The sequence below is a fragment of the Antedon mediterranea genome, chromosome 10 (genome assembly GCF_964355755.1).
Source record: "Antedon mediterranea chromosome 10, ecAntMedi1.1, whole genome shotgun sequence".
Classification (NCBI taxonomy): domain Eukaryota; kingdom Metazoa; phylum Echinodermata; class Crinoidea; order Comatulida; family Antedonidae; genus Antedon; species Antedon mediterranea.
This window is the reverse complement of record NC_092679.1, coordinates 4,857,981-4,873,837: the sequence shown is the minus strand read 5'-3', so window position 1 is coordinate 4,873,837 and position 15,857 is coordinate 4,857,981. Positions and strand designations below refer to the sequence as shown.

General features: G+C 33.6%; 2 protein-coding genes across 2 annotated transcripts; both read right to left on the bottom strand.

Moving 5' to 3' along the window:
- Window positions 1-524: 524 nt before the first annotated feature.
- Window positions 525-6,253, bottom strand: LOC140060673 (adhesion G-protein coupled receptor D1-like). Its single transcript, XM_072106983.1, has 10 exons — window positions 6,194-6,253; window positions 5,451-5,639; window positions 5,219-5,333; window positions 4,469-4,575; window positions 4,012-4,105; window positions 3,585-3,814; window positions 2,505-2,571; window positions 2,285-2,385; window positions 1,670-1,838; window positions 525-1,449 (listed from the first exon to the last, which is right to left on the bottom strand). Exons 4-10 carry the CDS (start codon window positions 4,540-4,542, stop codon window positions 1,363-1,365), a joined length of 822 nt encoding a protein of 273 aa, XP_071963084.1. The 5' UTR covers window positions 4,543-4,575; window positions 5,219-5,333; window positions 5,451-5,639; window positions 6,194-6,253; the 3' UTR covers window positions 525-1,362.
- Window positions 6,254-9,759: 3,506 nt separating this feature from the next.
- On the bottom strand, window positions 9,760-14,723 carry LOC140060544 (uncharacterized). The gene is made up of 10 exons (XM_072106805.1): window positions 14,525-14,723; window positions 14,261-14,365; window positions 13,822-13,938; window positions 13,309-13,422; window positions 12,793-12,909; window positions 12,408-12,524; window positions 12,136-12,189; window positions 11,533-11,646; window positions 11,059-11,172; window positions 9,760-10,010 (listed from the first exon to the last, which is right to left on the bottom strand). The coding sequence occupies exons 1-10, from the start codon at window positions 14,568-14,570 to the stop codon at window positions 9,901-9,903; spliced, it is 1,008 nt and encodes a 335-aa protein (XP_071962906.1). The 5' UTR covers window positions 14,571-14,723; the 3' UTR covers window positions 9,760-9,900.
- Window positions 14,724-15,857: the final 1,134 nt, after the last annotated feature.

Below are 15,857 nucleotides of genomic sequence, written 5' to 3'. Positions count from 1 at the left end.
TTACTTTAACTACAAGAGTCAGCAGTTCCATAATTGGCACATGGAGTTATAAAATTAATAACTCCATGATTGGCACGCAGAAGTGCTTTTGTATGTAAGCGCGTTGGGATATCGTTTGATGTCACCGTCGATGTAAATCCTTCTATTCCTTAATCCATGTTTAATTTTAGTACGGTCGTAATAAAAGATTTTACACTTCATATTTCATTACTACTTTGGCCTAAGCCTGTAAATCTGAGTTTCCTCTACTAAATGACTTTAAAGATTGAATTGGTCACCATTGACTCCATTGAAAAGACATAGACATATAAATAATGATTTTCAGTTTCCCTGATACGGCCGTAATGATTTAATAACGAATGAATTCAATGTATTTATTTGTGATATCTCTTCATTTACCTTTCGATTGTTTGGAATTCGTTTACCAAATATTTGTTTTAATGTCTTGAAATGAATAAGATGTCCTTATATGTAAACAATACACTGAATAACAAAAAATGAAAGATTTTCTGTAATTGCTACTATTTATTCAGTAAAATATTTAGGTAATATTCTTTAAATACATATCATATTTATCATATCATTTATCAATGAGGCAGGATTACCTAAATGTTGTAACAAAAATAACATTTGAGAGGCTCTCCACAACGATAATCATCTCATACAATAATAATATCTTTAAATGTATTTGCTTTATTTGCCACTAGCCTTAATGGCTATGTGGCTATTTGTCCTCTCCGGGAGACTATTCAAACTGTGGCTATTTGTCCTCTCCGGGAGACTATTCAAACTGCCATAGAAACAACAATAAATAAAACATGTTGGTTGAACCACGCAGGGGGACAAAATGTAAAACAGGTGCTACATCTATACATGAATAAATATGTTTTTAAATACAAAAATAAAAATAAATAAATACTCTACTTATTTTCTGTTGGCATACGTTAAGTTATCTCAATTACAAATTGATAAATAACAGTGCTAACCAAGTAGACCTAATGCTTTAAAAAGTATCATTTAATGTACAGTATGTGCTTATAACGTAAAATACAACATTAAATTAGTTCTTAGTTAATAAATATATATGGTCCTCCACTTCTTTCATTTCGATGGACGTTTAGGTAAGGTAAAGTCGAAACCTAAGCTAATGCTAACGGCCGTGGTGCCCATCTCCATTTCTTTAGCGTTTGGGCCAGACTCCACTACACACGAGTCGAGTCTGATTTACCTTCCCAGTACTTTTTACATACCGGTTAGGGAGGAACAAGGACTCAACACTGCAGTCACCGAGCCGGGGCTTGAACCGACAACCTCTTGATTGCAAGTCTAATGGTCTAACCATTGCGCCACAGTGCTCCACGTCTAACGTGTGTTAATAGTATTAGAACTGGTGTTATCAAAGATAGGTCCTATTTTGTTGTTCAAACTCTTCTTCACTGCACGTCTTACCTGAAATATAAGTGAAATAAAACACATTTGCTTATAGTACACATGTGACAATCGTGTTAATTGTTTCACAAAACAAAAGGTAATTAAGTATTCATGATTTCTGCCTTAATTGGATAGGAAAAAAAATAAAGCGTTCTGGGCTCATTTGTTATACGTATGGAACGCCATATGTGAAACTAGTAATACTGATTATCATGGTTTGTACGCGCAGGTTAATTACCTCATTGCTAAAAAAGCACTGTGTCAGCCAAATAAAGAATCCCTGCGTGCTATTCAAAATAACGAATATGTATTGCATTGTCTCAGAATCATCAAAAATTATAATTATACCAAACATCCAAGGAATTCCAACGACTGGAGTAACGGTCAGCAAACCTCCTATCATGGTTCTGTTTAATTTAAAATAGGTGTACATTAAGAAAATGTCAAATCAATGCTGCTCATAATAAAACAGTATTCTACTTAAACTGCGTCAACAAAAGTACGTAGGCTACCGGTATTATATTTAATTGTCAAATCAATGCTGCTCGACATGTAGTTATTCTTATAATAAAACGGTATTCTATTTAAGCTGCGCCAACAAAAGTGCGTAGGCTACATATATTCAATTCAATTCAATTTAACATTTATTTCTTTCAAAACAACAATAAAAAAGAACATCTTTTTAATTTACAAATATTTTATGAGAATAAAACAAACTGGAAAAGAACGATGTGTCTTTAAAATGGTAATACATTTCTTTTGAGTTTTGAAAGTGGCAAAGTCCCAAAAAGTAAAATCAAAAGGAAAATATCGTAGCTCAATTGAATATCTTTTGAGTGTATTTTAAAATTACCTCAGCCGTTTAAGAGTGTCAATGTCATTTTTACTCTGATTTGGTAGCTTGGACTTCTTGTAAATTAAAACCCCAACAACAGTCATCTGAACAAGAACGATCTACAAAATAAAATGTAAAACAGCACATTGATAGCGTATGTTATGGTGAATATGTAATTTCCAAATTCTTCACCTCTCATATCACCGATACTGAGTAATATACATTGAACAATATTTACCATGATAGTAATACAGACACAAGAAATAAAAGTCCATATTGCACCCGAGTCAGTGTCCAACCAACATCTAATGAGTTTTTAAAAATATATAGAAAGTTTATTTAATTAAAAAATACTGTTGCATTCAATTAGAAACTCATAAATTACATTAAGCATCGAATATGCAATTGTTTTACAACTAAACAAATGCGATTCATGTTTATGGAACAAACTTGTCATACAATTCGAACATTCCAGGTTCCGGTCAATTGTTGTCGGTCTAATTTATTTATGTATTACAAATTTAGAAAAAGCAGACAAAAGTCTGAAAATATTGTATTACAAAAATTGAAACATTAAAAACTAGAGGGTACTCCGAGAGTACAAACCTCCGCCTACTGTAAAATTCCCCTACATAAAATTCCCCCTGAATATATTTTTTTTACATTTTTTTTTATTAGTTCTAAGTGTAAATATGTTAACTGCACACTGCAAAGTTGTGGATGACAGTGTGGTGTAATGGTTATGTGTCCAGCCTCTCACAGTTGAGATCGCTGGTTCAAGTCACACTGAGGGTTTTTTTTTTTATTTATTTTTTTTTTTTTTTGTGGACCTTGATCTTTGACCCTGACCCTTCAAAATTTAACCACAATTATATGATGTGTCATTGATCATTGTGGCTAAGTTTGGTGAGAATCGGATCAAAACTGTGGTCTCTAGGCAGTAAAATAGTTTTTTGTTAGTTGTGACCTTGACCTATGACCTTTCCCCCTCAAATTCGAACTCGTCTGAGCTTTTTGGCCATAGATCATTGTGTCCAAATTTGGTTAGAATCGGATAAAAACTGTGGCCTCCAGGCTGTTCACAGACACACACACAAACACACAAACACACAAACACACACACAAACATACAGGGGTGAAAACATAACCTCCTTGGCGGAGGTAATGAATGATTCTCCTTCATTATTGTTGCTGATGGGTTATGGTGGTCGGTGAATTAAACGTGCGTCAAAATGCTGATAATTGTACATTTTTTGTACGCGCGCGTTCACTCGCGGTACGCGTGTACGCTCAGATCAATTGTGTAAAAAGGATTTACCCATCAGATGCGTAGTTTTCTCTTGTTGCGCACGCAGTTATGAGAACAACAATACCGGGTGCAATCCAAGCGATGTAACGACAGTAAACAAATCGTTTTTCATGATCCATAAATGAGTGTTTAATCTTTATGTATATATCTGTTGACATAATCAACATCCAAAAGAACGCTACCATCAAGCTGTAGTGAAGACATCCAGCAAGGAAAGTACACGCAACTTGATTACGAATCTATTAGGAAACAAAATGTCACTATTTGTCTGTGCATTGCATGTGCACTAGTTTTTAGACTGTAAATAAATTTGTTATAGAGTATCGTGTTAATGATAATCTCTAATGATAAAAAAATGTAACATCATAAATGAATCAGCATAGAGTTTCTATAAACATTTCAAAACGACTTAAATAAGAAAAAAAGCAGAACTTACTTTTAGATTTAAGAAAGGAAAGAAAAAATGCACCAAAAGTAAAGCAATTACCAGATGACGTAACAACCTATATCTGTCGGAATTTCTCAGTTCTCTGAAATAAAAACATATAACAAAGTATGTGTATTAAACAAACTAAAACGACCAATATTAAAATATTAAATGACATTATGCATTTGAATTAACTCTGTCGTGTGTAGTTTGTTTATTCGACGAACACAGGCAAAGGGAAACAAACTCGTTCACAATTCAAATTAAGTTGAAGTTGATTATAGGAATCGAATCGAAGTAGTGACTGAATTCAGAATTAATATTAACACGATAAACAGACACAGAATTCAAAATAATTTTATGAAAAGTGGGACCTAGTATAAACCTTTTGTTGGTTTATAGGCCTATGGATAAAAATGCCGCGCTTTACTTTCAACAACAGCGACGCAATTACCAATTAGCTTACCTTATGCTGATTATCGTAATAAGCGTTATTATGAGAAAAACACTGGACATTCCAATTGTGATGTTTGTAAGCATAGATATTGCTCTCTTCTCATTTTGTGAATTTTTCTAAATAACCAAAACAAAATGATTAGGGCACTAATGAAGTGTATTTGTATTCTAACCTTTGCAAAAAAAGACGTTTTTTGTCAAGTAAGGCCACTAAAAGAATAATAGCTTATTAATATTTTCTCAGTGACATCATCTGTTAATTTTAACAAAATATGGCTATTTGCATATGTTTAATTTACTAATTGTTATTATAAAATACTACACCATTCATATCACTATATACTAACGATTCTATTTGTTTCACCAGGTTTTACAAAAGACATAAGATTTATCATTAACAATTCAATTCAATTCAGCTTTTATTTCAGACAATTTTCCATATAGTTAATACATTACAAAAAAAAGATGAAGGAGAGAGAACCAAATCTTTTATCTATTGGTATATAATGCCTCTCTCCATTTGTAGTACATGTTTGAATCCACCAACAAATATTTATATAAATTATATACAAATTAACATTCTGTTTTCGCTTTTTATTATTTGTGCAAGAAACCGTAGTACTGTATTTATTTTGTCTTTTTCTATTATTACTAATTGTGTTTTAATGTATTTTTCTGGGGTTTTTTTGTGATTCGTTATAATATTACATTGGTATAGCAACATAAACAAATATTTGACTGAGTAAAGTTTTAATCTCACATAGTTTGGTTTCAAGAGAACCACAAATGACGTCAGATGATTGCATATACACGTCACACCACTGATGACATAATCGTAATGGTACACCGTTAAACATCCCTCTGTTGACCATGTCCTAAAATTAATAATAATCGTCACCTTTACCTTAAAAGAAATATAGTACTAATCTAAACAGATGTTTTGCCCTACTATGACGTATTATAATAAAATAAACAAAAATAAGTTTACATACGAATTTGGTCTTCCATGTGTAAAATGGCAAACTGGTAAATGTAAAATATCCGTTTCGTTTTCTGTAGCTAAATTCTTCAACGTAATATTATTGAACACTATCTCGCATTCCGTACTGATAGACTTGTTATTTTTGTTGTAAACGATAACTTCCACAATGTCAGAGGCGCTTGGGAGAAATTCTCCTTCTCTGAAAATAGAATTTTATATATAATAGAATAATAGAAATATTTTTAAGTAAGTTCACATTATGAAAATATCGACAGTACTTGAAGATCTAGGTAGTGATAGTAAAAGAACAAAACGGGTTGTCTTTTATTATAATGTATATAATAATAATTCAATAATACCGCGTTGAAGAACCGGTTCTCTCGTCAGGTCAAGGGTTGCATTCTGGAAGATGGGAGACCGCCTCGCGGCGGGTGATGTATGTACCGGAGATCTAGAGTAATTGTGTAATGATACTATCGGACGCATGTGATAGGTATGGGTGCCCGAGCATATTTGTACCATCATAACTGTATCCACCAAGATAATTTTCTCTCATTTACGCGCCCTTCGGATGGGACGGAAAGTCGTTGTTTCCGTGTACATAGTGTATGTTAAAGAACTTGGTATTCGCAAAGAGTAGGGGGCTGACTGCCGTGGGTCCGTGAAAGGCTCAATTCGAATTTCCTCAGTTTCCGGTTAAGTCTGAACAAATATAAATACCTTTAACGTTCAATCATTTACCATTAAACTTACACAGTTTTTTGTTTAGTTTTTTGTTCTGCTTCAGTCAATCTTGCAATAAGTTTGTATGGTCCATCTAAAAAATTGATTAGTTAGGCCTTTATTTTCGAAAACGTTCTTCGGAGCTCTATGGGTTCACAAAGTTGGGTTATATGGAGTACACTAGACACTGGAGTGAATCTACCTATATCAATTCAATTATCATAGTCTAACGAGCAGTTGATTAATACGTAGATGAAAATTAAGAAAACTGAAAGTACAGCCTATATTACAATTATGTTAAATTTAAGTACGTACTTATTTTTACTTCTAGTTTTTCATTACTGACCTGTGACACTCTCTTTAGCCATAGTAGAAACTTTGACAATTGTTGTTTCAGAAACAACAATAATAGAAAAATTTGGTAATTCAGCTTCAAAATTGACTGAAATATAATGTGAAATTATACAGTACAGAAAGTAAACTAATAATTTGAATTGCTATTGCTGTAGGATTTGTGATAACCTATAGGTTCGTGTTGATTTACTATGTTATAATAATGGCGCCAGATCTTGATGAATTATATCAGAATATGTCATCATCGACAAGACAGAGTAGGACTACAGAAAAAGAACTTACCGTCAGTTGAGAGAATTGTCTCTTGTATGGTCGTAACGTCATCGGCGTTTTCAGTCGAGTCACTTCTTGTTACTGTGGTTACGGTTAGGTCAGTATTGAGTTCGTGGTTGTCTTTAACAGTTCTTCTTTCTTCAACATTTGAGATGGAAATTATTTGTTGGGTAGAAAGTTTATTCGAGTTTGATGTGCTGCCGGTGACACCAAGAAGTGAATTCGATGGTGATGCGGTATCTTCAACTTCTAGCATATCTACAATCAACGTAGAGTTTGTTACCGAAATTTAGGAAGATTGTAATTCTTGGAACTTACTGTAAATTCTTTCTTTAGAACCTTTACAAATGTCTAAATAAATTACATAAATGTTGCAATGTGTTATTGTATCTTTTTAAAATCATTTTAAAGATGGTTGCCATGGGTTATAACATTATTTGTGGACTATTTACTACAACACCACAAATAAGAATGGGTTCTTATTTTGTTATGTCAATAATTTTGTTCAGTCATATTTTCGTATCTTTTTTTATCATTTAAAGGTGGTTGGGTTATAAGATAATTATTACTACTACAGGCAATAGAAGAAAAAATTGGTGATTCAGCTTCAAAATTGACTGAAATATAATGTGAAATTATACAGTACAGAAAGTAAACTAATAATTTGAATTGCTATTGCTGTAGGATTTGTGATAACCTATAGGTTCGTGTTGATTTACTATGTTATAATAATGGCGCCAGATCTTGATGAATTATATCAGAATATGTCATCATCGACAAGACAGAGTAGGACTACAGAAAAAGAACTTACCGTCAGTTGAGAGAATTGTCTCTTGTATGGTCGTAACGTCATCGGCGTTTTCAGTCGAGTCACTTCTTGTTACTGTGGTTACGGTTAGGTCAGTATTGAGTTCGTGGTTGTCTTTAACAGTTCTTCTTTCTTCAACATTTGAGATGGAAATTATTTGTTGGGTAGAAAGTTTATTCGAGTTTGATGTGCTGCCGGTGACACCAAGAAGTGAATTCGATGGTGATGCGGTATCTTCAACTTCTAGCATATCTACAATCAACGTAGAGTTTGTTACCGAAATTTAGGAAGATTGTAATTCTTGGAACTTACTGTAAATTCTTTCTTTAGAACCTTTACAAATGTCTAAACAAATTACATAAATGTTGCAATGTGTTATTGTATTTTTTTAAATCATTAAAGATTATTCGTGGACTGTTTACTACAACACCACAAATAAGAATGGGTTCTTATTTTGTTATGTCAATAATTTTATTCAGTCATATTTTTGTATCTTTTTTTATCATTTAAAGGTAGTTTGGTTATAAGATAATCATTACTACTACAGGCAATAGAAGAAAATTTGGTGATTCAGCTTCAAAATTGACTGAAATATAATGTGAAATTATACAGTACAGAAAGAAAACTAATAATTTGAATTGCTATTGCTGTAGGATTTGTGATAACCTATAGGTTCGTGTTGATTTACTATGTTATAATAATGGCGCCAGATCTTGATGAATTATATCAGAATATGTCATCATCGACAAGACAGGGTAGGACTTCTGAAAAAGAACTTACCGTCAGTTGAGAGAATTGTCTCTTGTATGGTCATAACGTCATCGGCGTTTTCAGTCAAGTCACTTCTTGTTATTGTGGTTACTTTTATGTCAGTATTGAGTTCGTGATTGTCTATAACAGTTCCTTCTTCAAAAGTTGAGATGAAAGTTATTTGTTGGGTAGAAAGTTCATTCGAGTTTGTTGTGCTGCCGGCGGTGACACCAAGAAGAGAATTCGACGGTGATGCGATATCTTTAACTACTAGCATATCTACAATTAACCATAATTTAGCAAGATTGTAATTCTTGGAACTTACTGTAAATTCTTTCTTTAGAACCTTTACAAATGTCTAAAACAAATTACATTAATGTTACAATGTGTTATTGTATCTTTTTTAAATCATTTTAAAGATGGTTGCCGTGGGTTATAACATATTTGTGGACAACACAAATAAGAATGGGTTCTTATTTTGTTGTGTCAATAAGTTTGTCCAGTCCTATTTTTGTATCTTTTTTATCATTTAAAGGTAGCTGAGTTATAATAGAATTATTACTACTACAGGTACTATACAACAACACAAATAAGAATGTGTTTTTGTTGTGTCAATAACTGTGTCCGGTAAAAAAGTAGTTAGATTGAAACCAACGCCTGATGGTTTATGGCTATGGTTCAGATCATGTATAGTAATCCTTCTTTCCTAACTCCTCCGAAAATATTATGTGGTTTGATATTATTTGAGCAGAAACTTTATTAAATGATGTCTATGTTTTTGCTTACGACAGTTTTCTTCATCTGAATTGTCTTCACAATCATTAATGTTATTGCATACTGAGTTTTCAACAATACATTGTCCACTTGTACATCGATATTGGAATTCATTACACTCATAGTTACCTAAAAAATGTAATGTTTTCTATATTTTATTGTACTGTAGGTCTCTCTCTAAAGCGTTGTTCCCACTAGCGACGCAACGTAACGCAGCCCACGCAACATAAGACAATGCACTTTTAATTAATTGTGTTTACCCCCGCCTGCGTGAAATCTAGTGTGGACCATGCTGTAGCGCGATGATTGCAAAACTGTTGCTTAGTCGGTTCTTTCTTGGTCGGCGTCCCTTTTCCACTTACCAACTTCTTTTCTTGCATTATACTATTTATGTTCATTATCAGTTGTATATTTACAGTATTATGCTACTCTGTATTTTTCTTTATTATTTGTGGAGATAAATATTATTATTATTATTGTTAGTGTTATTATTATTATTATTATTACTTGCAATACACCACCTTGCGTCGATACATCGCTGCGTTGCGTTGTAGTGGGAACCACGCTTTATGCCTCTGCGTTGGTCAGCTTCAATATACCGATACACCTCCGATATAACTTCGATGGGTTTCACAGTTATATCTGATTTAACTTGACCTCCTATAGGTTTTTTAACTGGTGTATTTTTTTTTCAGTTATTTTTAGAAGAAGCAAACTATGCAACGTAAACAAACTATGCAACTTAAATTTCAATAGAAAAAAGAGCTTGTAATCAAAGCTACTTACCACTGGTGCAGAACAATCCGAGACTGCATTGAGCTATGCACACCAGTGCCTTAGGTATGCAATATCCACAATCGAACTGATATTCATTACATCCATTATAATCTATTGATTAACAAAGTTCAAAGATATATTATTCAATAAGATAATACCTGGCCAACAGTTAATATATTGGACAACAAACTCCCTTTTTTCACTTACTGCTTCCCAATCTTCTTGCCCCGTGTTCATTCTTGTCTCGTGTTCTTTTTCTGTCAAATGTTTACGTGTTTATTGTGCCTCGTGTTTATTGTGCCTCGTGTTCATTCTTGCCACATATTCATTCCTGATCTGTATTCATTCCTGACTCATGTTCATTCCTGTCCCATGTTTATTCTGCCTCGTGTGTATTCCTACCCCGTACTGCTGCCCATCTGCCCGTTTTCATTCCTGTACCATGATCATTCTGCCCGATTCCTGTCACAAGTTCTTTCCTGTTGACCCGTTTTATTCCTGTCTCATCTTCATTCCTTACTATGTTTATTCTGCTTCGTGCTTATCCCGAGCTGCCACCCATCTCCCCGTTTTTATTCCTGCCCCATGTTGTTCACTGACCAGTGTTAATTCCTGTCACGTGTTTATTCCTGACCCATGTTCATTCCTGATTCATCTTCATTCCTTTCCATTTTTATTCTGCCTCGTGCTTATCTCTGCCCGAGCTGTCACCCATCTCCCCGTTTTCATTCCTGTCTCACGTTGTTTCCTGACCCATATTCATTCCTGTCACATGTTCATTTCTGACTCATCTTCATTCCTTCCCATGTTTATTCTGCCTTGTGATTATCCCTGCCCCGTGTGCTGCCGCCGGTCTCCCCGTGTTCAATCTTGTCACATGTTGTTTCCTGACCCGTGTTCATTCATGTCTCATCTTCATTCCTATCCCACTTCATTCCTGTCTAACCCATGTTAATTTTTTTATCCCGTGTTGCTGCCTATTTTCTGGTCCCGTTTTCAGTCCTGCCCGTGTTCATTCATGTCCCGTATTTATTCCTGCCCCTTTTTCATGTTACTGCCCTTTTCGAATGTGATCGCATGTCCTTGTTTCTCCGAACCTCATTGATCTCTCTCAGGATTCATACTATACTTAATATGATAATACAAAAATTAAACTTACTACAGTTACGCTCATCCGCTCCATCCGGGCAATCTGCAAAAAAATTACATTCAGACGTCTTGTGCTTACATCCAACTGCGCATGTCAATTGTTGCTCATTACAAACATGTTGAGCTGTAAGATTATATAAAAAACATATATTCAATCCGGGATATTCCATGAGGTAATTTCGTTTGGGTAAAACGGCACGGGTATCTCAACCAATTATCCATAAAAAAAAAAGGGGGTGGGGGGACATCATGGTGTCGAACCTCGGTCAAACTTGTATTTTGGCTAGTAATATAATTTGACAATTTTTATATTCCATTTAGCAAACATTAACCTTGCAATGTCTAGAAGGAATGGTGCCATGATTGTTCGAGTGGTGCTCCAGTTTTACTTCTTTCTCACGAAGGAACTATCGCTTATTGGTCAATTACGGTAACCGTTGCCACGTCCTTGCGTTGAGTCGCGTAACGAAGATAAATCACTTACCACAGTTACTTTCGTCACTACCATCTCCACAATCAATATTCGAATCACATATCAAACCTATAGATATACAGTTCCTATGTCCACAACTGAACTGGTCTGGCCTACATCGACTGCCTATTACACACAAAAGAAAAATAATGATATTTGTATGTTTTTTTAAGGTTACGACGGTACTTCTGAAATGACTTGATTTTTAACGCCGATTGGTTTTCCCAAGGCAATCTAAAAGAACACTGAGCTTGACTTGCCAAGATAGGAACTTGTAACAGTCTTTTGATCTTATGTCTGGCTGCGACAAATACCAACAGTACTGTACTATGTACATATTCTCTTGTTAATGGACGTGGAACTGATCGTGTCGCAAGTGCGCTTATGCTTGTGCGTTGCGTCCTAGATACCCAAAATGTAGTGGTATTTAAGGAAAAATAAATACTGTTAATATAATTGTGTAATTGTCAAAATGTAAAAAGAATATAATACTGAAAAATAACCAGGAGGCCTAATAAACTACTCGATTTATTTAGTCATGAAAATGACAATTAAAATACATTTATATAATATAGATTTATTATGTAGCATTTATTTTTTGTTTCGAATACTCACTGTCAATTGAACGTGATCCTGTCGTTACTGCTAGTTTAGTGCTGTAGAGGTTGTCTTTCGGAATAAAAAAAAAATCAAAATATGTTTTACTGAATGTCATAATGCACGACTAAGGGCGCAGTGTGTTGGTCGTGAGTTCGACGTTTGAATCCAATTGTCGCATTGCTTGTATCCTTAGGCGAGATAATTTACTTACGTTTGCACGAGGTTTTGTGACACATTGCTAAGAGAGCGTAATTTTAACTAATACAGTGTTCCAAATATCAACTTACAACAATTCTCCTCATCTGAATGGTCATTACAGTTGATGACGTCATCACATTTATTCAAAGCATTAATACATTGACCATTGAGACATCGAAATTCAGATTCACTGCAGTCATGGACATCTACAAAGATAAGACTTGTATAATGTTATTTATGCCAGTAATGTGGACTAGTTTAGAGTTACAATGCGACCAATATAAATAGGTTTAATCAAATAACTGATTTTTTTTAATTTTTCATCGTAATTGACGTGATTAAGTAGGCCTAGACGTAAACTGCACAAACGGGTGGACCACTATACAACATATTGTACAGCTTCCGCTCCATAAAACCAATTTCAAATTCTTTATAAATTTACTGAAGTATTTTCAAATGATATAATGAACTTACAACAATTCAGCTCATCTGAAGAATCTCTACAATCATGGAAAAAATCACATACATAAACTTCTCCAACACATTGTCCACTTAGACATCGAAATTGGAACTCGTTACATTCATCATCAGCTGCAAAATTGAAGAAAAAAATAAACTGTTTTAAAATTGTTTCACCAATAAAAACGATTTATTTGTTGGTTGGACTACAAACATTGGGAAGAAAATATTTTATTCGGAATGTCATATAAAAATCGATTTGAAAGTAATAATTCCAATACTAATTGGTCTGATGTTCTGTCGTATTTGACATAAGAACATCCACTATTCTACGTCGGATGGATGAGCCTCCTGAACTCGAGATCACTTGTCTTATACTAGAGTATAAATAAAACATCTCCTAAAATGTCTATTTTTATACGATTTTACAATATCGATACATTGACATTAAGACAAAGGGCAAGGAAACAAAGCTTTATTACCATAGGCCGTTATTTGAGGGATGCCACAATTAATTGGAAATGAACTTACGGCAATTCTCCTCATCTGAAAAATCCCAACAATCAGGAAAGCCATTACACACAATGTATACTGGAATACATATAGAATCACATCGAAATTGATATGCATTACATTCATGAACATCTATAAAACCGAAGGAATTGAATAATTGTATAAGTTAGTTTTATAAGTTAAGTTATTTTCCCCTAAGAATAACGATTGTCAGTATCTAAACGAATGAATATCTAAATACGTTAAGTATCGTACACATTAAAAAAAGGAGAAAGATCGTAGCAACTCACACTTACCAGTTTTTAAAAGAGCGGACTCATTAAGCCGTTAATTTACCTTATCTTATCATTACATAATCAATCAATTATTGTTTTCCACATGGCACAAGCTTAAAATTAGAACGCAACGCAATGACATGAGTAATTTGACCAATCACAAGAGATTGATCATCCAAGCTTAGGCCTAGTATACGGCCCTGGTTAATTACAAACATCGACAACCCTCCTTCTTAGACAAAATAACTACACCTACTGCACATGAATTCATCCGATCCATCGTTACAACTTTCATATCCATCGCATACGTAGGCCTTGGGTGTACATCCACCACTTAAACATTGGAATTGTTCATCATTACAAACATGCTGCCCTGTAACAAAAATTGTTATGCAATATAATATTATAGTCATGATTATCTAACAGCGACTGCGGCTTCTCCACGATTCTGCGCAAATCAGAGCAAACAATTTGTATAATAGGATTACTAAAAGCAAGTGTGAAGATTGTTTAAAATAATATTTTGTGGTACAACATGGCGCGATTCCTAAAAAAGTAAAAACACTTTCTGAAAGTGTGGATATTTCATTCATTTGTGATCAACACAATTGTCATAATCATGCAGTAAGTGGCAATGTTCTAAACCTTAAACTTATACCTTCGTTCTAAATTCGTATACTTATCCCAACACTCACAACAGTTAATTTCAGAATTACAAGTCTCGTCAGTAGCACATATACGACCTTTGTCTATGCAGTTTCCCATCCGACATTGATATTGTCCGGGCTTACATTCATTGCCTTTGGAAAAAAAAGAAAGACATTAAAAATTACCAAAGTAGCTTCTTATGTATATTTGTGGTCGTAGCCTATGTGAGAGAATTGTTTAATGTTAAACTTTTATGTTAGTTTTAAATGTTATGAATCCTGAAAACTAGAAATTATTATTAATACACTTACCAATGGCATAATATAGGCCGACGAAATAAAAAACAAATCTCAACATTATGACGTCAGACGTGTACAAAATAAATCTACCAGCATCCGTATGCCTACATCTGGGTTTACTACATAGGAGTAATAAAAAAACAAAATAACGTTCACTAAATTGCCAAAACCCACTTCATTTGTTTACGTCTACTCTCTAAATACACACAACTGATGCAACCGTTTCTTATTAAAATGAAGTAAAATATTAGAACCAACCAACCAGTATCAACAAAAAGTCAATTTCCATTTTTTAATCACTAGATATCATATAAATTATGTTCCCTAATGGTTGTCAAATGAATACTCGGACAAGGGGATTTGGTTATTACAAGGATAGTTTTATTGTTTAGAATAAGAAACTCATTGAAAGCACAATTTACACTGACACTGAGTAATAAAAAACAAAATAACCTTCACTAAATTGCCAAAACCCCACTTCATTTGTTTACGCCTAGCTACTCTCTAAGTACACACTGATGTTTTATAATGCAGCCGTCGACAATAAGTCAATTTTTATGTTGGTAATGGATGACTATATATCACACATATTATGTCCCCTAATGGTTATCAAATGAATAGTCGGAAAAGGGGTTTAGGATAGTTTTATTGTTTAGAATAAGAAACTCATTGAAAGCACAATTTACACTGACAAACGAGAGTACAAGATAAGACATTCTGCCATTCAAATGTAAATTTACTATGTATTTAGAAAGCCATTATCTGGTTATCATTTTTTAAATACTGCATTTAGAGTCAAACAAATTGCAAAAGTTACTTTTTTGCTGAAACATGCTCAATTATATACATATTTAATTATATCCAAAATCTATCCTGATCTGCCCATTTTAAATGACCTAATTTGTAAAAAATCAAAATGACTGCATTTGACAACTTTGACCGCAATTATCTTTTAAACCATAAAGAATTTGGTATAAGAATGTGTACTAAACACAGATATAAAAAAAAAGCAATAAATCCTGGCTGGTTGTTTGAAGTATTTAAACTAAAATTATCTGAAAGTGAGAAAAATATATCTTTACCTCCTTCAAAACAAATTTGTAACTGTAAAAATGAGTTCATGTGGTTCCAACAGCAACCAAATGTTTAACAGTCATAACTCAATCCTATACATTATGAAATGCTTACATTTTTTTTGGAAAAAGTAATATTACACAACAAATGCCTTGAAAATATAGAAATACCTAAAAAATATAGACTTTCGTAACACCCTAAATTTTTCAGTTTGAGATAATCCAGCCATTAAAAATAGGTACAGTTTTTATTCATATATTATTTACATCCG

Coding starts and splice junctions, on each gene's coding strand:
- LOC140060673 (XM_072106983.1), bottom strand. CDS start 4,542: ATGCTTACAAACATCACAATTGGAATGTCCAGTGTTTTTCTCATAATA. Junction 2,572..3,584: donor GAAAACTACGCATCTGATGG/GTAAATCCTTTT, acceptor AAAACTCATTAG/ATGTTGGTTGGACACTGACT. Junction 1,839..2,284: donor GACACTCTTAAACGGCTGAG/GTAATTTTAAAA, acceptor TAAATTAAACAG/AACCATGATAGGAGGTTTGC.
- LOC140060544 (XM_072106805.1), bottom strand. CDS start 14,570: ATGTTGAGATTTGTTTTTTATTTCGTCGGCCTATATTATGCCATTG. Junction 11,173..11,532: donor TAGTGACGAAAGTAACTGTG/GTAAGTGATTTA, acceptor ATAATCTTACAG/CTCAACATGTTTGTAATGAG. Junction 10,011..11,058: donor AGCGGATGAGCGTAACTGTA/GTAAGTTTAATT, acceptor GTTAATCAATAG/ATTATAATGGATGTAATGAA.